Here is a 22638-nt window from a genome sequence, read left to right as displayed (position 1 = left end):
AGTGTGATCAGATTTGCATAAACTTTGCCATACCCTTTGTTTCCCCATTCCACGCCCCATGTGTTGCGGATGTAGTAGAACACTTATATATATATATATATATAAAAGTGTATATGCATGTAATCATATTTATGATAATTTAATAATAAAATCACATGAATTAATAAATTCCAAGTAGAATAATTTAAGCATAGCACATAAATTAATTTATTCACATAAGTCACATAAATTAATTTAGCACAAAAAAACCTACAAATTAATCTTTAGCACATAAAACATATAAGTATGTAATTTAATCGGCACATAATAATTACTTGTTAATCTAGCAAATAAAGCACATAAAGCAATTAAGTTAGTCATGTAGTTAAATTCCTAATAATTCTTATGTAAGGATTTTCGGGTTATGGAATTTTGGTTATGGATTAGGGTTTCGAAAAGGTAGGGTGTTACACATGAACCGAAGGCGACTTGTGAACCGACAATTTTGACTTGTAAACCGACGGTTTCGACATGTGAATATATTACCATTCATGTGGAGATTTAAATTCTGATTAACTTTTTTTTTTACATCACATCAGTTTATAACAAATTAACATTCAAATTAAATTAGGTGTTGTTAAAAATTAAACATCAAAGGAAGGTTTCAGTATTTCAAACTTGAAAACTAAAGTTCCAAATCTTTTTGTATACGTTAGATATACATACATATGAATATGATAAAGAAATAAATTGCTTTAACAAATTGCTGATACGATTTGACGCAACAGTGTAATACCGAAGCCAAATTCCCGCTACTCGCATGAGATAGAGTCATGAGTGAAGTGGGAATTGCATTGTTCCTTTGTTTACGTAGTGTAGTAGTTCTAGTCATAGCAAAAATCTTTTTAATGTCTTTTATTATTTCCTTAGTCATTAGGATTCTTTTTTAGAGTATAAGTAGGAACAACGTTGTGTAATTAGGGTTATGCATAATAAAATTTTCTCTTTGAAGAGCTCTTGCGTTTTTTCCATAAGAACTATTGATCTATACCTTGAAATCGTAGCAATTGGTATCAGAGTGAGGTTGTGATTGTATCAATGCCGCGCGCCATGAGGTTGCAATTATACCAATTGTGGAAATAATAGGTACAAACAAGGAACATTTGGATTTTTTTGGAAAATTCATTCCAAGAAATCCGTACGTCAATGCAACAATTACTAGCACAAGAACAAGGACGATGACAACACTGGAACCCGTAGGATAGACAACTTGGTGTGTCCTCGGGAGATGAGGACAGTGATGGTAGTCATGGATCTAATGCTTCGTCGAGAAGTAGAATGTTCAGCCAAGGGGGTAATGGCGATAAGTATCAGGTGCAATGGATTTTCCAAAATTCAACGTAGAGGAGCCACGCGTATGGTTGAATCGTGCGAGGCATTTTTTCTTCGCCAATGATAGTCATGGGTAAAAAAAGATCACTATTGCTTCCTTCAATTTAGAGGGTCAGGCGAACCAATGGTGGCAATGGTTCGAACGGGCAAATCGGGAGCATCGAATTTCATTGAATCAATTTGAAAATGGGTTGCTCCTTCGATTCGAGCATGGGGACTACGTTGACCCCAATGGATCGTTGTGCCGACTACGTCAGAAATGAGTGTTCCGCAAATATCTAGGAGAGTTTGAAAGATTGATGAATTGTTTACCGGGGTGGCCAGAAAAAGCATTACTTGGAGCTTTCAATGTATCCAAGTTTGTTTAGTTATGTTAACACGCCGGGCCAAAACAAACAATCTCAAATCACATATTAAGTAGATTGGTTTCGAATTTGAGTCTTACATGTGTACGGGGCCGAACTATGTAATTTACATAACGTTACCCCTTTGTTCATCCACTAATTGGACAACCACATAATTCGCAAAACTAAACGAAATAAGAATACTTAAAAGAAACCCTAGTGCCATTTTTAGCTAATTTGCGCTACTTTGTCTCCGATTTTGAAACTCTAATTTTGTTTATCACTAACTTGCGCTTCTTCATTTTCGATTTTGTCAACTCTGATTTAGAAAATTTTCATGCCGCGATCGCCACTGGATCCACAACAAGCCATCTCTTTACACATATCGCTCCGATAATTATATTATTCTTTTTAGCACGATTGAAATTAGTCAAATTAATTATAAAGTACTCCCTTTGTTCCACAACATCTGTCGGTTTTAATAAAAAAAAAATTGTTCCATATTATCTGTCACTTTAGAATTCCAACACTACATTAATTACATATTTTTCAGTTATTCTTCAACATTTTCTCCGCATTAATTAATAAATAAGGGTATTTTAATCTAACAATATATATTTTCCTAAAATCAAGACATATTTATTGAATTTCTTAAGATTTGTGCAAATGTGAAAACGACTATTATTTAGGAACGGAGAAAGTATTAGTTATAACTTACAAGTCCCTATGAGTCCGCACACATGAAAAGTTAGTATAAATAAATATTTTGTCACTTAATTCCTTTTCTTTTTATAAATTATTTATTTAACTGATCTTTAAGTATTTGTAATTACGTTGGAGTTTTTAAACCCCAACATAAATTTGAAATTTGTGAAAACTTGGCTCGACAATGGTGTTATGGTCTTTGATAAATGCCCAAATTTTTCGGTTGATGACATGTGAATAATTACTTGAACTGTAATTTCGATAGGCTTTGTAATCTTTCATGCAGGAGGCGAAACTAGGATCAAAATGTAGGGGGTGGAACCAGGATCAAAATATAGGGGGACGATCTAAATTTTCGAGGTTTGGAGCACCGCCCCGAAATTCATTTAAGTTCTCAAGACATTAGCAAAATAAGTTATATTGCTAATTTTTAATTAAATAATATATATTATAATCTTATCATATTTCAAGCATGCGAAAAAAATCTAATTAATCCGAATGATTTTAATAATTTACTTGCACTTAATATTTTGGGGATTGCACATCCCTAAATTATTTTTAGAGGTATTAATGATAGAAAAATAATTAAATATCCATAATTTTTTCCTAAAAATAGTAAATGTTTTAACTATTTTATTTTATATTATTATATTAAATATGATTTTATATCGATAATTTATATAAGATTTTGGAGAAAAAATTAAAAAACATAAAATTAGAAGCTTAAGATAAATATATTCAAAAACTCTGAAAGGGCCAAAACTAATATTAAAAAATAAAAATACAAAATACCTAAAAAAATATTTTTATGTTTAATCTTTGGGGTTCGATAGCCCTTGCTACCCCTTCATAGTACCGCCCCATGCTTTCGTGTACCAAGTCTGTTGTTTTGATGCCGTAACTATAATATAGTTATGTTTTTGTTAAAGAAAAATTATCAGCTAAAACAATAGTCTAGTAATATTTGTTAGTGTTAGTGTTTGTTGTTTTTGTCAATAACTTTCTCTTATAAGATTATATTATGTTGATTCAAATTGCATTCGAAAGTCAAATATAGGTCAATAACTTTTATATTTTAAGTTTTTCGTGATTTTAGTTTGAATCAGGAACATATAAATCATTTAGTAACGTAAAAAAACCCGTTCAGTAAGCTTTTTAAATCAACAACAGCATTCTTCGATTTTCCGATAACTCTCTCATATAAAATCAAAATACATTGATTCAAATTTTATTCGAAAGCAATGGAAGAATCTACAACTTTTGTGTTTTGAGTATTTTTTATATTTGAAACGAATCATGGACAAATAAGTTTAGTAAAGTAAAAAATCGATGTAATTTAAAGTACTATTTCAATGGTCACATAACTCTATCATCTAAAAATATATTACGTACCATGATACAAGTTGCATTGAAAAGCCAAAGAATAAAGCTATAATATTTTGTCCTTTTAGCTTACAAGATTCAGATTGTGTTATGGAACAAATTAACGAGTCAGCTAAGTATAAAATAAATTTAGTAAGCTTATAAAATTTTAATTAAGTGGTAATATTTATTGTTATGTTCGAATTTTCTCATCATTTTTCAACAAAAAAAAAAAATCGAAGAAGTTTTTCATCCCAAATCCAACAACACTTAATCAAGTTGCATTCGGAAGCCAACAAATTTGACTACACTTTTTCTGTTTTGATTTTTTTGAGGTTTATATCTAAGGATGGTAATGAGTTTGCCTAAACCGGATACCCGACAAGTGAAAAATATATAAAACAGACCCGTCCCAACACTTTTTATCTTACACACAGACCCGCCTCAATTCTGACCCGTCAAATCCGTTAGTTCCTTCAACATACAAAAAAAAAGTAATATTTTTAACTTTCATAATATTTTACTAGTACAGTTTAATAAAAGAATCTCAAAATTAAAATATAATATTAAAAAAAATATCTACAAGTGATATAAAGTGAATAATAAAACAATATAATTAATTATATTTAATTTCTGCGATAAATAAAGTTCAAAAGACAAGACGGTTAGCGGTAGTTTTTTTTTTTTTTTTTTTTTTGAGTAAATTCAAGTTCATTACAAGGGGAAGGGGGACTCGAACCCTAGACCTTTACCCTATTGGTAAATGCTAGGTACCAACTCTCCTAACGAGGGTTGGTCGGTTAGCGGTAGTCAACAAGTGAGGCATAGAAAAATTCAAAAGAATGAAACAGTGTAAAATGGGAAAACAAGAATAGACAAGGTGAAAATTGAAAGTTTGATAAATGAAATTATAGATTAAATTGTATATCTAGATTAATTAGTAAACATAATATATTTATACGGTTCAGTTCTTGGTCGGTTCCAATAAGACCCATAATCCGACCCAAAATCATTTGGTTCTCGAAATTTTAACTCATTTCTCAACCCAAAAGTATTTAACTTATCCAAACTTGTCCCAAACAGATCGGATTTGGATCTAAGACTCGATAAACCCGCACCCACTGCCATCTCTATGTATATCAAATTACGAAAAAAGGGATCAATTTGGTAAAATATAACTTACAGTTTTTGAAGTCCTATTCTAATTAATAAGTATTCCTTTTGTTTTGCCTCATTGAAAATTGGCATTGATTCAACTCGCGTTCAACACAAAACGAGTTACAACTTTTATGATTTTAGTTTTCTAATATTTACAGTTATCAACAAATGAATCAATTTTATATCGTCACACAAGTTTAGTATGCTATAGATCAATTTAGTAAATTATAAGCTACACTAGTAGAAAAATTATTTTTTACCACAACCATTAATCGTAGCAAAAAGGTACCAATTTCGTGTTAAAAAGTGTTTTGCTACGCATTTAATACGAATTTGCCTTAATACTTGGATTTACCTCACCATAATGCATGCACCATAACAAAAACTGGATTTACATAAATATAAAACTCACTAATAAAACGAGATTCTATATATATATATATATATATATATATATATATATATATATATATATATATATATATATATAACCGAAACCAAACGGAAACGGAAACGAAAACCGATACCGAAACCGGAACCGGAAGACGTAATAGCAAATCCATTTACTAAATTAAAAGGAAGACTTCATATTCCATAAATGTGATTATATATAGCTTCTCTAAACCTCGAATCACCTTCAATATAATAGCATTCGAAATCCTCAAATTCAAATCTTCCATCTAAACCTCGAAACACCTCGAATCTATCAAACTTGTTGGATTTCATTAAAAGTCATTCGAAATCCCTCAAATTCAAATATTCCATCCAAACACAGCCTTTAAGAGTACTAAATACACTTCATTTCTTGACTTCTCCAGAGTGAAGAGACATAAATCGAACAACCACAAAATCTAGAAGTACATCAGACCCTAGATTGCAATTAATTGAAATATATAGCAAATGTGTTCAATAAACTACGAATAAAGGCAACACAAGCCGAACATTGTACCTCTCTCATGTTAATGCTAATAATTGACAGACAAGTATTAAAAAGGTACATAACCATACCATTATGATCAATCAAATGTGAAAGAAACGGTTAAGTATCAAACTAACTCAATTCTTTATCGGGATCATCTTAGTTTAATTACTCCACGTCGTAAGTAAAGTTGAGCATCGTCTATATATATTCTGCAAATGTGGATTTCAAATCACCAGAATTTCAAATACATGTCATTAAAAGTCATTCGAAATCCCTCAAGTTGACTACGAGCCACTGCGTTTGCGAATCTAACCCATGAACTTATACCCTCTATCAAAATTAGAAAAATGAATTATACCTACATTAGCGGTTTTGGGGATAATAAGGCGGACGTTCCTCGGGCTTGCAAACAAGGCATACTTCAGTTGCACCGGTCAAATCTTCGTAAACCTCAGCAACTAAAGTGAGGGCATCCGAATCATCTTGGCCAGGAAGTTTGGCTTCAAAGGTCATACAGTATAAACAACCCTGGCAAAGATATCCGGTTGCGCTCTCCACGTCCACAAAACGGTAATCCTTCGACTGCCACACAACCCAAAAACAAATATAATAATAAAATAAAGATTTATCATGAAATAAGTAAAAGAAGTGAAAAAATCATTAAAGATTTATCATCATACTTTGACTTTGTTGTAGGCATCAATAGCTAGTTTGGCATAAGTTTCGAGTTTGGATTTGAGTTCCTCGTCATATCCGATTGACGAGCTCGGGGAAGCTCGGACATAGTTTTCCATGATACCACAACCCTCCTACAAATTGAATTCAATATATAGTAAATTAATCATTAGAGCAAAATAAGAAACAAAATTAGGCCGTTTGATCAAGAAATTTACTATTAAAAAAAAAAAGACATAATAATAACCTCCTCGTCGCCGTTCGTAAGTATGGTATGATCGTCGTCCTCAATTTGATCCTCATCAATTTCTTGATCCTCGTCATCCGAAAAAAATCCCTTGGGCACATTTTTCTTCACCTCCTCCTCCTCCTCCTTAATTTCCTCCTCCTCCTCCTCGTCGTCGTCCTCCTCCTCGTTGTTAGTTTTGCGTTGTTTAGGATTCTTAATGTAAAGGTGGTCGTCGATCGATATATTTTTCGAAACTCTCTTTCCGTTTTGAAATACGTGCTTATAAGATATGGTTATCGGTTTCTCCTCCTCCTCCTTCTCTGCTTCCTTCTCCTCCAATTTGGGACCGTTCATGGCGTCTCCGTCGTCAATCTCTCTCGGTTTCTCATGCTCCTCTGCTTCCTTCTCTTTCAATTTTCCAACTTTCATGGCGTCGCCCGCAAATCCACACCAATTCATCTCTCTATCCAATCGATCTGGAAAGCCCTAATTTTTAAAGAAAACAATTTATGGAAGAAATTAAAATTAGGGCAAGAGATGGGAGAAAGAGAATAAACAATTGTCACTTCTCTTGATCCTACGCTTCTTCGTCTCCGAATTTGGGGAGTTTCAGAGGACTAGTGATTGATGATTGGTTGGCGTCGAGGTTGGTGGCGGATTGGAGTTTCAGAATGTTGGACTTGGGGGTGATGTGTGCGTAGTGTGTGTTTCAACCTGGGTTTAATAATATTTTGGGAAAATTCCAATTCAGTCCTCTAATTTAAGTTTTAGAGGTTTAGTAAAATTGCAATTTGGCCTCCATTATATATTAATTCTAATTTTATGTTATTACTTGAAGGGTATATTTTTCTTTTCATCTTTGGTCAATAACTAACATAACCGTAGGTGCGTGAGCTAATAAAAAAATTATATAAGGGTGTTTTTGCTAAGTTTTATAACACAATGATTTTTTTAGCAATTGAGGATTAAACAAAGGTAGTTTTTGCAATTTACGCATTATTTAAAAGTTTTGCGGACATTTTTAGTAATAATGAAAATGTGTTTCCACCAAAAAAAATCCAAAACCCATTTTAAATGAAGACTCGGGATTATCTACGCTTAATAACATCTTAAATCTTATATTTCTTTTCACTTCTAGTGGTGTTTTAATATTTTTTTTAGATGCTAATCCCATACTAAAATAAATTTATAGCCCGTGATATAATTTGTAGAATGTTAATTCAGATTGAAACTTGTAAATTATATATAATTTGTAGATACAAGTATGTAATTGACGATAAGAATGTAAGTTAAAATTTTGGGTTAATGAGACATGCTACCCTGGTTTGAAAAAAAAATTAGAACTAAACAACCCATATTATTTTTAAGGGATTTTTGCAAAAACCACCCTTGTGTAATCTCGAATTGCCGAAAAAACCCTCGTGTTAAATAAATTGGCAAAATACCCCCTACGAAAATTAGTCAAAGGCAATAAGAACCTTGACAGCTTATCGTGTGTTATACGCACGGATTTTGCGCCTGTGTGTATTTTTTACCTTAGAAAGACCAAAATATCCTTTCAATTATAAAATTCAGAAATTACAAATTCACCCCAGAAAAATTAAGCCCCAAATGAAGTTTTTTAAAATTTTCAATTAAGTCCTTAGCACTTCCAGAAAAGCCATCTTCTCCAAATTAACCCAATTTTTTTTTTCTTCGGGAGATGTAAATACTTGAACTCTGTAAAAATTATTTGTACATGGGCAACTTCAAAACAAACGATAAAAACATAGAGTAGCCATGGAAACCAAACAAAAAACGGAAACTGAAAACTTGATCACAAAATTACTAAACATAACCGCCACCACCGCAGGAAGAGTAGCCACGGTCACCACCGTAACCCCCTCCACCAAGGCCGCCGCCATAACAACCTCCCTTCGACACCCATATCCACGCGCGTCGTCGGAGACGATTTCAGTTACTCGTAAACGGTGGTTTTGCCTCGTGTGCGGCGGCGGATGTATCATTTCAGATTTTCAATAGAGAGTTGTTTGGTTTTAGGTTGGGGGGATACTAGTAGACACGGCCACGGGCCGGTTCGGGCCGGTTCCGGGCCGGTTCGGACCGGTTCACGGTTCACATTTTCCGGAACCGGAACCGGCCCGTGGCGTGCACGGTTCACCGGGCCGGGTCGGCCCGCCGGTTCGGGCCGGTTCCGGGTCGGCCCGGAATTTTTGAATTTTTTTTTTTTTGTTTTTTTTTTTTTTTTGAAATATTTAATGAATAAGTAAATTAAAAGAAATACTTTTAAATAGATAAAGTAAAAGGAAATAAATGAAAAATCAATTTAGAAGCACAAGTTTGAAATATTTGATGAATAAGTAAATTATAGGAAAAATTGGGGGGGTTTGAGGGCAAAACAAAATTCAAAAAAAAAACAAAATTGGGGTGTGAGGGTATTTATAGGAAAAATTGGGGGGGAAAAAAAATTCAAAAAAATTCAAAAAAAAGTAAATAACGGCCGGTTCACCGGCCGTTATTCACTTTTTTTTGATTTTTTTTGAATTTTTTTTTTTTTTTTTTTTTTTTTAAAATCTGGGTGAACCGCCGGGCCGGCCCGGCGGTTCACGGTTCACCAAATCTAAGAACCGGGCCCGTCCCGGGTAGGACGGGCCGGTTCACGGTTCCGGGCCGGTTCACACGGTCAACGGGCCGGTTTGGGCCGTCAACGGGCCGGTTCGGGCCGGTTCCGGGCCCAAAACCGGCCCGTGGCCGTGTCTAGGGGATAGCAGGAGACGGTGTGGGTGGTGTGGGGGAGATGAATCTCTCTCCTTTTTCTTTTTTATTTATTTTCTTTTTTGGGATTTTGTTTTCAATTTTTTTTGGTTGTGTTTTGTTTTATATTTAAGGAAGGGTAATTCTGTCATTTCGTCTAAGTCAACCGTAGAAACCAAAATAAGGGGCAATATGCTTCGTAAAAATAACCTAGGGGGTTCTTGCTAATTTATTTAATACGATGGTTTTTTTGGCCATTAGAAATTACACAAGGGGTTATGTGCAATTAGCTCTTATTTTTAATAGTTGGAACCCCCTCATTTTTTCACAACCCGAAAATACTCTCATATTTTCTATTTGAAACAAACCCCCTCATCAGTTTATTAAAAAAACTCTTAAATTTGTTCCAATTATCTCACGATTCATGCTCGACCTAAATCACCCGAGATATTCCTCAATTCTCACGAAAATATTTCTCATTTTCGCCTCCAAGGTTGCTACTACACATCAACCCCTGCAAACAAACCCTACTCTATTTTATTTCTCGCAAAATCACATCAAAACGAAGCGCAAAATGATTGAAGCAATAAAAGCATTCAAAAATGGTGAAGAAGGCAACACAAACCACATAACAAATTGTTCCAATCTGCTATATTGTTTGAAGAAAAACAACTTTGAAGCAACAACACAGTAAGACGCATAAATTTTCAATTCCAAATGAAATATTTTGGTAGTCAACTATAATGTTCCCAGAGTCTAACAATAAAAATTGAGTAGTCAACTATAATTTTTCCGAAGTCAACTATAATTTTTCCGAAAGCCAACTACAATTTTTCCGAAGTCAACTATAAAAATCCGAAATCAACTATAATTTCTCACTAGTTAACTATTCCGATGTCAACTATAAATATTCGAACTTCTCACTGCCAGCTAGCGCCTTGACTGCATTACCTTCGTCACCTTCCCTTTGTCTTCATGTATTTATGTGATAGCTTGTGCTTCCTGAAAGACGCGTAACGGTTTGGAGTTCGAGCCCCACCCTAGCATCGGTAATCAACTATAATTTCTTCATCAGTTAACTATATTAATATTCAATTTAAGATCCATATCTTGATATTCTAAATGGAAATGCGTGATCTATGGGATATTTTTTAATAAGTAAGAATTAAACACATGTCAAAACTAAGAAATTCATAGAGTAGAGAGCCAACGCATATTGTTGTTACATCTTGTTTGAATTTTATCAAGCTCTTAAAGTTGCGTTAGAGTTTAGTTTGATATGCAACTGAGTCAAGATTAAACGAGATTTAATCAACTGATCAAACATGAAGTAATGACGTGTTCATGCTTGATCTGTTATGTTAACAAACCGAGTTCAAATAGATCTAGAATTAATTACATAGTTAGATTAACTTGATTTTCAGCCCTACATGCGTAGTAATGGTCGTACCAAATACTTTTTTTTGCTACAGTAAATCCTAATATTTACTACGACTTCAAAATTATATTGTCACGTAGTAAAACACCCCTTTTGTTACGACTTTTGACCGTAGCAAAAAAATTCGTAGTAAAGCAAATTTTCTACTAATGTGACCATCAAATAGACCTAAACCTCCTAGAAAATTAAGTTTGAGGGTTGGGATATATTAAAGGCGGAATGACGAAACTACCCTTCTAAATCGAATTATTCTACCAAAAAAAATAACAATTGGGGCAAATATCCAATGCATTTTGTATTTTCAAGGGCATTTTTCGTTTTTATGTTTGTAGAGGGTTTAGTGCAAAAACTTAATATTTTTTAGGGGGTGAAGTGCATTTCGCCCTACTTTTTCTTCGGTGAATAATGAAAATTGAATCCCACACGATCCTTGTCAACATATCAAATGAGACCAGACCATTAACATGGCTGGCCATATTTGCTGGAAACAAATTAGTACATTCGTTAACTCACCTAATGTCATGATACGAGGAATTGATGAACTAATTGACACATGAGTACTACTTAACCCTACCATTATGATCAATCAAATGTGAAAGAAACTCTTAAGTATCAACCCAACTCAATTCTTTATCGGGATCATCTTCGTTTAATTACACCACGTCGTAAGTAAAGTTGAGCATCGTCTATATATATTCTGCAAATGTGGATTTCGAATCACCAGAATTTCAAATACATGTCATTAAAAGTCATTCGAAAATCCCTCAAATTGACTGCTAGCCTGCGTTTGGAATCAAACCCATGAACTTATACCCTCTATCAAAATTGGAAAAATAAAATACCTAGATTAGCGGTTTTGGGGATAGTAAGGCGGACGTTCATCCGGCTTGCAAACAAGGCATACTTCACGTTCGCCGAACAAACCTTCGTAAACCTCAGCAACTAAAGTGAGGGCATCCGAATCATCTTGGCCAGGAAGTTTGGCTTCAAAGGTCATACTGTATAAGACACCCTGGCAAAGGTATCCGGTTGAGCTAACCACGTCCACAAAACGGTATTCTTTCGACTGCACACACACACACACACACAAAAAAAAGATTTATCATAAAATAAGTAAAAGAAAAAGAAAAGAAAAAAAAATTGTTCAAGGGCAGAAAAACAAGCATACTTTGACTTCATTGTAGGCATCAATAGCTAGGTTGGCATAAGATTCGAGTTTTGATTTGAGTTCTTCTCCGCGCGGAATTCCGACTGTAGAGCTCGGGGAACCTCGGACATAGTTGTTCACGATACCACAACCGTCCTGGAAATTGAATAGCAGATAGTAAATTAATTAATTAACAGAGCAGAATAAGAAATAATAAATTAGGGTTTGAAGAAATTTATTTAAAAAAAAGGAAAAAGAAAGCGAGAGAGACGAACATCTTCGTCATTCATATTAATTAGGTCCTCATCGAGATCATAATAAGCAATGTCATTCTCATCAATATCCTGAACTTGTTTTTTCGAAAATAACTGTTTCAGAAATTTTTTCTTAATTTCCTCATCATCGTCCTCCTCAATTTCATTCTCATCAATTTTCCGATCCTCATCGTCGTCAAATAACCCCTCCAACACAATTTCCTCCTCGTCATCGTTAATTTTGCGTTGTTTAGGATTCTTAATGTAAACGTCGTCGTCGATCGATATATTCCTCGAAACTCTCTTTCCGTTTTGTTTCGGTTTCTCCTCCACCTCAAAATTTTCACCTTTCATGGCGTCGGCGTCAGTCTCTCTCGGTTTCTCAAGCTCCTCTGTTTCCTTCTCTTTCAATTTTCCAACTTTCATGGCGTCGCCCACAGATCCACACACAATCCATTCCTCTCTCTCTATATATCACCAATCGATCCGGAAAGCTCTAATCGTTTTTTTTTCCCTCTTTTGAAAATAGAAGAAAAAGGGTTAGAGAAAAAAAAAACAATTTAAGGAAGAAATTAAAATTAGGGAAGAGTTGGGCGAAAGAGGATAAACAATTATCACTTCTCTTGATCCTTGCGCTTCTTCGTCTCCGATTTTGAAACCCTAATGCCGCGTTTTTTTTTTTGCTAACTTGCGCTTCTTCTGATTTTGAAACCCTAAGTTTGCTTTTCACTAACTTGCGTTCTCGTAGACATATAGTGTTTTTTTATACCACGTTTGACATTGGTATAAATAAATACTTGGGAAAATTGTATTTTGGTCCTCTATGTTGGCATCTTTAGGTATTTAACCCTTTAACTTGTTTCAGTTTTACATGCAATAATTTTACAAATATAGTATTTTTAGTCCTCTTTTGCATGAATCTTTAATTTTATGACGTGAGAAATATTACTTGACGCATCTTACTTATATGAACGCTTAAAAATTAGTGTAAATAGCATTTACATCCCCTGTGGCATGCACTTTATGCAAATAATCTCTTATACTTTCAATATAGCACATTATCCCCTTGTATTTTAATATAGACACATGAACCCATTAAACTTTCAAAAACGTTTTCTTCATAATGAGCATGGTTATTTACCAAGTGAATACCATAAGGGGCTTACTTGTTTATATGAAAACTATGTACAAGGGGATCTTATGCACAAAATTCAAACTATAGAGGGATCACGTGCTTATATTGAATGTACAAGGGGGCCATGTGCTCAAAGCTCAAACCACAGGGGGGGATAAGTGCTATTTATCCTAAAAATTATAAATTCGACATCTAACTTACGTGAACATCTGAAAATGAATCCTTGTGATTTTTCAAAACCCCAATGCGAAGATGTTTTTGCACCGATGAAATTGAAAATTTTGATTGTCAACTTTGTTTTTACATCACATCAATTTATAACAAACCGACATTCAAATTAAATTCGGTGTTGATAAGAATACATTGGAAACACAATAAATCATTCACACTGCATCATGAATTGAATATTTAAAATTTAATATGAGTAATTTTATTTTCTATTAGTTTTTTATTTATTTATTTATAGGGTGCAAACTAACATATTAAATTATTATTTTTTTTCTACCTCCAAAATAATTTCAAGCGTACAAAAAAAAATCAAAACAAAAAATCATAGTGAATTATATATTCTTAAAAAAAAAAACCAGTCTCACTACTACTAAAAAAAACAAATTATGCTACCACTAGACCATGTGAGCTTTTGTGTTAAATATCAAGTATTAATACGAGTACCGTTATTTTCACCTTTAAATTATCTCAGCTCATCACCAACTTTGTATAAAATATCATAAATGTCCTTTAAATTTGTCACCATTTTCCATTATATTCGCTTAATCTTCACATGTTCTAAGTTATTTCTTTTTATTTTTGCAATGAAAGCTAAAAGGGTAAAAACAAATTGTGTTGAATAAAATGTAACCCATGTTTTAAATTTTATTCCACCGAAAATAACAATATAAAAAATCTCTATTTTTTTTTAAAATTTATTTCTATATAAACGCTCTTACTTATTTCTCCAAGAACATGAATTCCCTCTCATTTTGACATTCGGGTGTTTTTCTCCAACGAAGGTGTCGTTCACTTAAGGTGGAAATGGTGGGATTTTATAGTTAAGATTCTAGGGGAAAATGGTGGATTTTGTGTAAATATTCTAATTAGTTTAGTGGTGGACAATTTATGATTTTGTACAATATAGGTGAAAGAGGAAACATGGGTAAAAAATATATTTAATTTTGGTGGTGAAATAAGATATTTTGAGGGTAGAAATACCGAAAACGCATGTATCTATAACATTTAGGGGAATATTAGCAATAACCCCCTCATCTAGTAAATGTAGTTAAGGAAAACCCTCCTCCCAAAAATAATTAGAGAAAACCCCTTTTATTATTAGCTTAGATAATTAATAAAGGTAATATCTCAATTATACCCCTACTCCTAACCCTAAATTTTAACATGTTATCTTACGCCGCTTCTCTTCTTTCTGCTTTATTCTCTCTTCTCTCTTCTCTCGTCTCGTTCTTTCTTCTCTCTCTTTCTCTTTTCTTTTTCTTCTGCTCTATTCTCTCTTCTCTCTTCTCTCGTCTCTCGTTCTTTCTTCTCTCTCTCTTCTTTTTTTTTCTTTTTTTTTTCTTCTCGATCTCCTTATTCTCTGCTCGATCAGAATTCGACCGGCATCGTTAAATAATGCTCCGACGAATTGGCCGACATATTGGGTGAAGAACCGCTGCAGCCATCAGAATTGGACACAACCCTTTTCTCGTTCTGGATTGAACGAGAAGGAGCCTTCCCATTTGAAATATTTGTGGCATGTTTCCCAAGGGCAAACAACCATCCATCACTCCGACCAATTCCAGCCTCAATTGCTTTTGTCTGGTTCGAAACCAGCTAGTGTTACCTGCTGCATTGACCTTGCCTTCCATTGCATTAAAGAAATTATAGATCAACTATGATTTTTGTCTATTTTATTGGTAAATAATAATCGTTTGCGACGGCGTGGGATACAGATGTGTGGTGTGGCGACGTTGTGGTGCGATGGGGAGGCATATCTAGGGTTTTTTGGTGGATCGGGCGGAGGACGGCGCGTGTAGAGAAATTCGCGCAAGCTGGAACCTTAATCGACTATGTACATATTCAATAGTCGATTAAGCTAATCGACTATGCTCTGGTAGTCATTAAGGTTGATCGGCTCCAATTTTTTTTTTTTGGATTTTTTGTTTATTGATTCCAATTGTATAAATCAATTATAATGTTTGTATATTTTTTGTATTTTGTAAAATATAGTTATTTTGCATTTTTTTTGCAATTGTTATTTATTATGTTTAGTAGCAAATTCTTAATCGACTATGCTTCATCATATTCGATTAATATACCTGATATAGAAAAAAAAAATAAAAAAATAAAGAATTTCCTTAATCGACTATGAAGCATAGTCGATTAAGGCTAATCGACTATGCTCCATAGTCGATTAAGGAAACTGATACAGAAAATACAGAAAAAAAAAACGGAAAACAAAAAAAACGCTGAGCGCGTGACACAGTGATGATGTGGCGGGTGGGGGTAAAGCTGGAATATATAATGGCTGAAAATGGGTGTGGGCTTTTCTCAAATAAATATTTTGGGCCTCTCTCCATTAAAAAAAATAACGAGGGGGTTTTCTCAAAGAGCCCCAACATTTCTATGTATTATAACCTCTCAACACAGTATACTCGTCACAAATAATTTTAATTTTCACAATAACGTTATTGATTTTTTTTTTCTTTTTTACCATTTGTGTTTTGGTTTATTGTAACATTATTTTTATGGTAACATTAATTTTTAGGCGGCGGATATATGCAAGCTCATTTTTTTATTAGTTTAAATCCACATAAATGAGTTTATTAGTTCAAGCATGTAAATTAATTTAATTTTATTACATCAAGACCAAACAAGAAGAATATACCCTTATTAATAAATAATACCTAAATACAAACAAACTCTAATTTTAATTTGTTCAAGACCAAAAATTATAAAATAAAAAAGCTAAAAAAAAAAAAAAAAATAGAAAAAGAAATAGAAAAAACTCACAATTGCCGCCACCAGACAGCCGAGACATCGACCAGCGAGACCTCCACCGCGCCGGCGACGACCAGCGACCCACTCACCGCACCACCTCCACCGCACCATCACCACCACCTCACCACCACCAACAAGTCCATTTTACTAAACTTTTGTTTGTCAATTCAAAAACATTAATCGAGCATCGATTCTTGATAAATATGCGTGGATGAATATTAATCTATACTTACTTCTTGTTGGGTTGCAATGCTTTAGCCGATTTTGGAAAAAAAATTGAGATTGAAATTGATTTTTTTGTGTGTTAAACCGTTTTCCCAAATCGGTTTATTCAGACCGATTTTGTACACGAAAATCGGCGTCACAATGTCGATTTTTGTTAACCAAATCGGCGACAAAACGGCGACTTTACAAGTCAAAATCGGCGTTGTAACGCCGTTTTATGATTTATGTTTTTTATTTGGTTTGAATTTCATTAAGGGTAAATTAATATTTTTATGTTGGAGGTCTTGAACTAATAAAAAAATGGGCTTGCATATATCCGCAGCTTAATATTAATAGTAGCATTAATCTTTTCTTTTAAAAAAAATTCACAATAACATTAATTTTAATAGTAACATTATTTTTTTCTTCACATTCTTTAACTCTAACATTGTTTCCACACTAATATTAAACATCACATTAACATTAAAAAAAAAAAAAATAACAGTGACATTATTTTTTTCTTACATTTTTTTATTTACTCTATAATTAATTTCATGGTAACATTAATTTACACGATAGTATAGGGTGTGCGCGGGTCCTAAAAAATGGAATTACAAAATTCTAATTATATAATATAATTAAGAATGTTAGTTCCCACAATGTCAATATTGCACAATACTCGAACTCATATATAATAAATTAATAATATATCATATGGAAAACTTATAGATGAAGATAATAACTAAAAAAATAATATAAATGTATAATTACTATTATGAGTTCTAGCAAAACCCGCCGTTGTCCCGTCAACCAACGGTTCTTGATTTTAAGAACCAAATTTGTGGATTTTCGACGAGTTTAGGCTAGACGGGTTTATTGCGGATTTAAAGTAGAACTCAACATTCACGGGTCGAAACCAGTCTTAATTTAAAAAAAGTTATTTTCTTTAATAATTTATAAATTTTACGCGAAATTATTTAGAAATTAAAATGAATGAGCAAGCGAAAAAATTAAATGTAATAATACGAGGAATTGATGAACTAATTGACATACAAGTACTACTTAACCCTACCATTACGATCAATCAAATGTGAAAGAAACTCTTAAGTATCAACCCGGCCAACTCAATTCTTCATCGGGATCATCTTCGTTTAATTATTCCACGTCGTAAGAAGAGTTGAGCACCGTCTATATTCTGCAAATGTGGATTTCGAATCACCAACATTTCAAATACATCTCATTAAAAGTCATTCGAAAATCCCTCAAATGCAAACCCTTGCATCCAAATGCAGCCTTTACGAGTGTACTAAATTCTGCAAAAGCAAACCGAAAGAAGGCCCATCTACCTCAGAGACTAAATTGCAATTAATTAACATAGCGCGGAATGCTCAATAAACCATGAAAAAAATTAAATTTTAAATTGACTACGAGCGACTGCGTTTGCGAATCTAACCCATGAATTCAACAAATAAATACATAATTATTTTCTCTGCCAGAATTGGAAAACGAAATACCTAGATTAGCGGGTTTAGGGATCGTAAGGTGGACGTTCATCGGGCTTGCAAACAAAGTCTACTTCACGTTCACCGGAGAAATCTTCGTAAACCTCAGTAACTAAAGTGAGTGCATCCGAATCATCTTGGCCAGGAAGTTTGGCTTCAAAGGTTATACTATATAAGTAACCCTGGCAAAAATATCGAGTTGAGCTCACCACCTTCACCAAACGGTGTTCCTTCGACTGCACAAACACACGCACAAACAAACAAAAAGATATTTTTTTTTGTTTGAAAGATTTATCATAAAATAAGTAGAATTAAAGATTCATCATCCTACTTTGACTTGGTTGTAGACATCAATAGCTAGGTTGGCATACGTTTCGAGTTTCCCTTCAGATCCGATTGCAGAGCTCGGGGAATCATCTACATACCTGTTTACGACACCCCAACCCTCCTACAAATTAAATTCAATATATAGTAAATTAATCATCAGAGCAAAATAAGAAACACAATTAGGCCGTTCGATCAAGAAATTTATTATTAAAAAAAAAAAACACAATAATAACCTCCTCGTCGTTCGTAAGTATGGTATGATCGTCGTCCTCAATTTGATCCTCATCAATTTCTTCAATTTCGTCATCCGAAAAAAACCCCTTCGGCACATTTCTCTTCTCTTCTTCTTCTTCTTCTTCTTCTTCTTCTTCTTCTTCTTCTTCTTCTTCTTCTTCTTCGTCTTCTTCTTCTTCTTCCTCAAAATTCTCGTCGTCGTCGTTGTCGTTAATTTTGCGTTGTTTAGGGTTCTTAATGTAAACGTCGTCGTCGTCGATTGATATATTCCTCGAAACTCTCTTTCCGCTTTGTAATTGGCCCTTACAACATATGGTTTTCGGTTTCTCCTCCTCCTCCTTCTCTGCTTCCTTCTCCTCCATTTTTCCAACTTTCATGGCGTCGCCCACAGATCCACAACAATTCATCTCTCTCTCTCTCTCTCTCTCTCTCTCTCTCTCTCTCTCTCTCTCTCTCTCTCTCGCTCTCTCTCTCTCTCGTATCTCTTCAATCGATCTGGAAAGGCCGTTGCGAGGTAATGGCCACGGGGCTGGATCGTGGGTTAGAGCGAAAAAAAAAAAAAAAAAATTCGAAACCCTAATGCCGTTTTTATTATATTTTTGGTTAAATACACTTTGCTCCCCTGAAGTATAGCTTATATAACACGTACCCCTTAAAGTATCATTTGTAACACTTACCCCCTCAATATCAATTATTTTATATTATAAAATTAAAACATCATAAACATAACAATCGAGTAATTATTGGATTATAAAAAAATGAAAAGTAACTAAAATTAAATTATTTGAAAAAAAAAGTAATATATATATTGTATAATAATAAAATGAAAATATATTTTAAGAAATTAATGAACTAAAATAAACTTAAATACTTAAGATTACTATTAGTTATGTATTGATTTCTTAAAATTTATCGATATGAGGATATTCGATTAATTGGTTCAAATAACAGTTCGATGTTATTTATTAAATGTACTTAACACAAGATAATATTTTTAACTTATAAAATATTATAGTTTTCAACATATATTTTAGTTGTATAATTTAATTATTCTTTTAAATTAAAAAAAATAGAAAATTTAAAGGTATTAGGATTTAAATACAAATTAAATTGAGCTTGAGGGGTAAGTACAGTGTTACAAACGATACTTTAGAGCGTAAGTGTTACAGAGGGTATACTTTAGGGGTGTAAATTGAATTTACCCATTTATTTTTCACTAACCTGCTCTTCTTTGTTTCCCATTTTGAAACCCTAATTTTGCTTTTTGTTTAACTTACGCTTCTTCGTGTTCGACTTTTTCTTCTTCTTTCAGAAACTTTCATGCTTGGGATCCACGACAAGCCATCTCTTTCTCCCTCTCGTAGACATATTATAGCTATTCACTTACCAGCTTTACAAATAAAGTTTACTATAATATTCTTTTTTTTTTCTTTTTATCACGTTTGACATTGGTATAAATAAATATTTTGGAAAATTGTATTTTAGTCCTCTATGTTGGCCTCTTTAGAGATTTAGTCATTTAACTTGTTTCAATTATATATACATGCAATCTATAACTTTGCAAATATAGTATTTTTTGTTTTATTTTGCATGAATTTTTAATTTTATGGCGCGACAAATAAACTTGACGCATTTCACTTATACGGACGGACGCTTAAAAATTAGGGTAAATTCCACTTACATTCCCTGTGGCTTGAACTTTGTGCAGATGATTGATCCCCTTGTACTTTTAATATAACATATGACTCCCCTATATTTTAATATAGACACATAGCTCCCTTGTACTTTTAATATAACATATGATCCCCAATATTTTAATATAGACACATAGCCCCCTTGTACTTTCAAAAAGAAAAATTCTTCCTAATGAGCATGAACTGACATATATACCATAAAGGGCGTTATGTGTTTATATGAAAAGTACGTCCAAGGGGATCATATGCACAAAGTTCAAACTACAGAGGGGTCATGTGCTTATATTAAAAGTACAAGGGATCATGTGCAGAAAGCTCAAATCACAGGGGTTAAGTGCTATTTATCCTGACAATTATAAATTCGAAATCAAACTTAGTCTTGATAGAACTTTGATTATGTGAAAAACGCATCTATAAACCAAATTAGATGAGCATATATATAATTTTTAAGCGGCCATATATATCTTCGACAAGTTTGTTAGCTACATCTATCATACGGCGTCTAGAATTCAAAGTTCGAATGAAATAGGACCAGTAAATATTAATTTTATATAATTATTACATGTAAAATTGAAACATGACAACTTGTAAGACTAAGTCCCTAAACTTACCAGCATATAGGATACAGTAGAACCTCGATACATTAATACCCGATAAATTAATAATCTCGCTTAAATAATAAATTTTCCCGGTCCCGACTCGGGGACAACGTGCTAAATTAATAATTCGCTAAATTTAAAAGATAATACACATTCGAAAATTTTAAGAAGCCCCATATAATATATAAATTAATAATGCATAAAAATAATTCTTAAATTACATGGTATAGTACATATTTTATAGATCTATGAAAGCTTAATACAATATAATTTAATTGTTGTTTGTTTCTTGTTGAAGTTACATTACCATCAATCTCGTCCCTCACTTTTCTTAACATGGCTAGAACTTTCGGTATTGTTTTGTCATAATCAACATAAAATCGTTATATACCATTGATGCTTTAAGAGCTTCCGTTCGTGAAACGGGCTCTATAATGCATTGAACTAATGGTACGATGAATAATACACGTAAAAAAAATAAAAAGAAAATTTATTTATTGAAAATAATAATAAAAGTAATTTCATAAATTAATAATTTATTAATTAATGTATAAATTAATAATTATTAATTAATGTATAAATTAATAATTATTAATTTATTGATAAGTTAATATTTCACTAAATTAATGAAATTTTGATGGTCCCAACAGTATTAATTTATAGAGGTTTAACTGTATATTAAAGTGGAATTAGGGTGGGGATATATTAAAGTGGAATTAAATGTCGAAACTACCCTTTATTACAATGCATTATTCTACCAAAGAATAACAATTGGGGCAAATATCCATGCATTTTGTATTTTCAAGGGCAGTTCTCAGTTTTATGTTTGTAGAGGGTCTAGCTCAAAAATTTAATATGTTTTAGGGTGAAATGATAAATTAATAAAAATGTAAAACGAGGAAATACAAGAGTCAAATAGTGTAGAACCATCATCACAAAGCAATTAAAATAATTAGGGAGAGGAAGGCGGTCACAACTCCATTCGAACCAACAAAAACATCCCGCGGATAAAATAATTAGCTTTTATATTAAAAAAATTGGAACGTCACTTGGCCAATGACCTCAAAAGACAAGGCCAAACAAGATAAATGAGGGACTCGAAACTATAGTTTAAAAATTGTTTAACTAGTCAAAACAAGACTTACTTAAAAAAACTAAAACCTAAAGCAAATTTGCACATCAAATCTAAGTGAACTTGGTCCGCTTTGAAGCAGCTCCACTGGCTCCCACCCTCGACTTCCCCATCGCTTTAATTCATTCTCCAAATACTTTATATCATTATAGCTAGTTTTCCACTTCAAACACACCAACTTCACAGCCTCTTGTCCACCATCTTCGATGAAATTGTTCGGGTAACACATTATAGCCTACAATATATGATACCGCTACAGATTAAATCTACTCACGTGGTACTTTATGTCTTTGGAGCAAACTCGTTCCTTTGTTGCCTGTGATCGTGTACCGTAAATCATTCATGTGTACTTCTAGTGTACTAGTTAACTATTCTACATGATCTTCAAGATATTGAAATTCATCTGCAGAAAGTACGCACAATGAGACTACAAACATGAATCCATGTATTTTCTTATATGA

General features: G+C 33.2%; 3 protein-coding genes across 3 annotated transcripts; all 3 read right to left on the bottom strand.

The window, feature by feature from the left end:
* Positions 1 to 6079: 6079 nt before the first annotated feature.
* LOC148769993 (uncharacterized) lies at positions 6080 to 7462 on the bottom strand. Its single transcript, XM_088818907.1, has 3 exons — positions 6785 to 7462; positions 6543 to 6671; positions 6080 to 6444 (listed from the first exon to the last, which is right to left on the bottom strand). Exons 1-3 carry the CDS (start codon positions 7223 to 7225, stop codon positions 6226 to 6228), a joined length of 789 nt encoding a protein of 262 aa, XP_088675033.1. The 5' UTR covers positions 7226 to 7462; the 3' UTR covers positions 6080 to 6225.
* Positions 7463 to 11764: 4302 nt separating this feature from the next.
* On the bottom strand, positions 11765 to 13077 carry LOC105951061 (uncharacterized). Its single transcript, XM_088818906.1, has 3 exons — positions 12381 to 13077; positions 12127 to 12261; positions 11765 to 12024 (listed from the first exon to the last, which is right to left on the bottom strand). Exons 1-3 carry the CDS (start codon positions 12783 to 12785, stop codon positions 11806 to 11808), a joined length of 759 nt encoding a protein of 252 aa, XP_088675032.1. The 5' UTR covers positions 12786 to 13077; the 3' UTR covers positions 11765 to 11805.
* Positions 13078 to 17720: 4643 nt separating this feature from the next.
* On the bottom strand, positions 17721 to 19208 carry LOC105977464 (uncharacterized). Its single transcript, XM_088819720.1, has 4 exons — positions 18752 to 19208; positions 18523 to 18639; positions 18204 to 18427; positions 17721 to 18002 (listed from the first exon to the last, which is right to left on the bottom strand). Exons 1-3 carry the CDS (start codon positions 19157 to 19159, stop codon positions 18218 to 18220), a joined length of 735 nt encoding a protein of 244 aa, XP_088675846.1. The 5' UTR covers positions 19160 to 19208; the 3' UTR covers positions 17721 to 18002; positions 18204 to 18217.
* Between the last annotated feature and the right edge of the window lie 3430 nt (positions 19209 to 22638).

The sequence above is a fragment of the Erythranthe guttata genome, chromosome 6 (assembly GCF_056151865.1).
Source record: "Erythranthe guttata isolate IM_541 chromosome 6, IM_541, whole genome shotgun sequence".
NCBI lineage: Eukaryota > Viridiplantae > Streptophyta > Magnoliopsida > Lamiales > Phrymaceae > Erythranthe > Erythranthe guttata.
The sequence above is the reverse complement of the archived record's forward strand: the minus strand, read 5'-3'. Positions and strand labels throughout refer to the sequence as shown.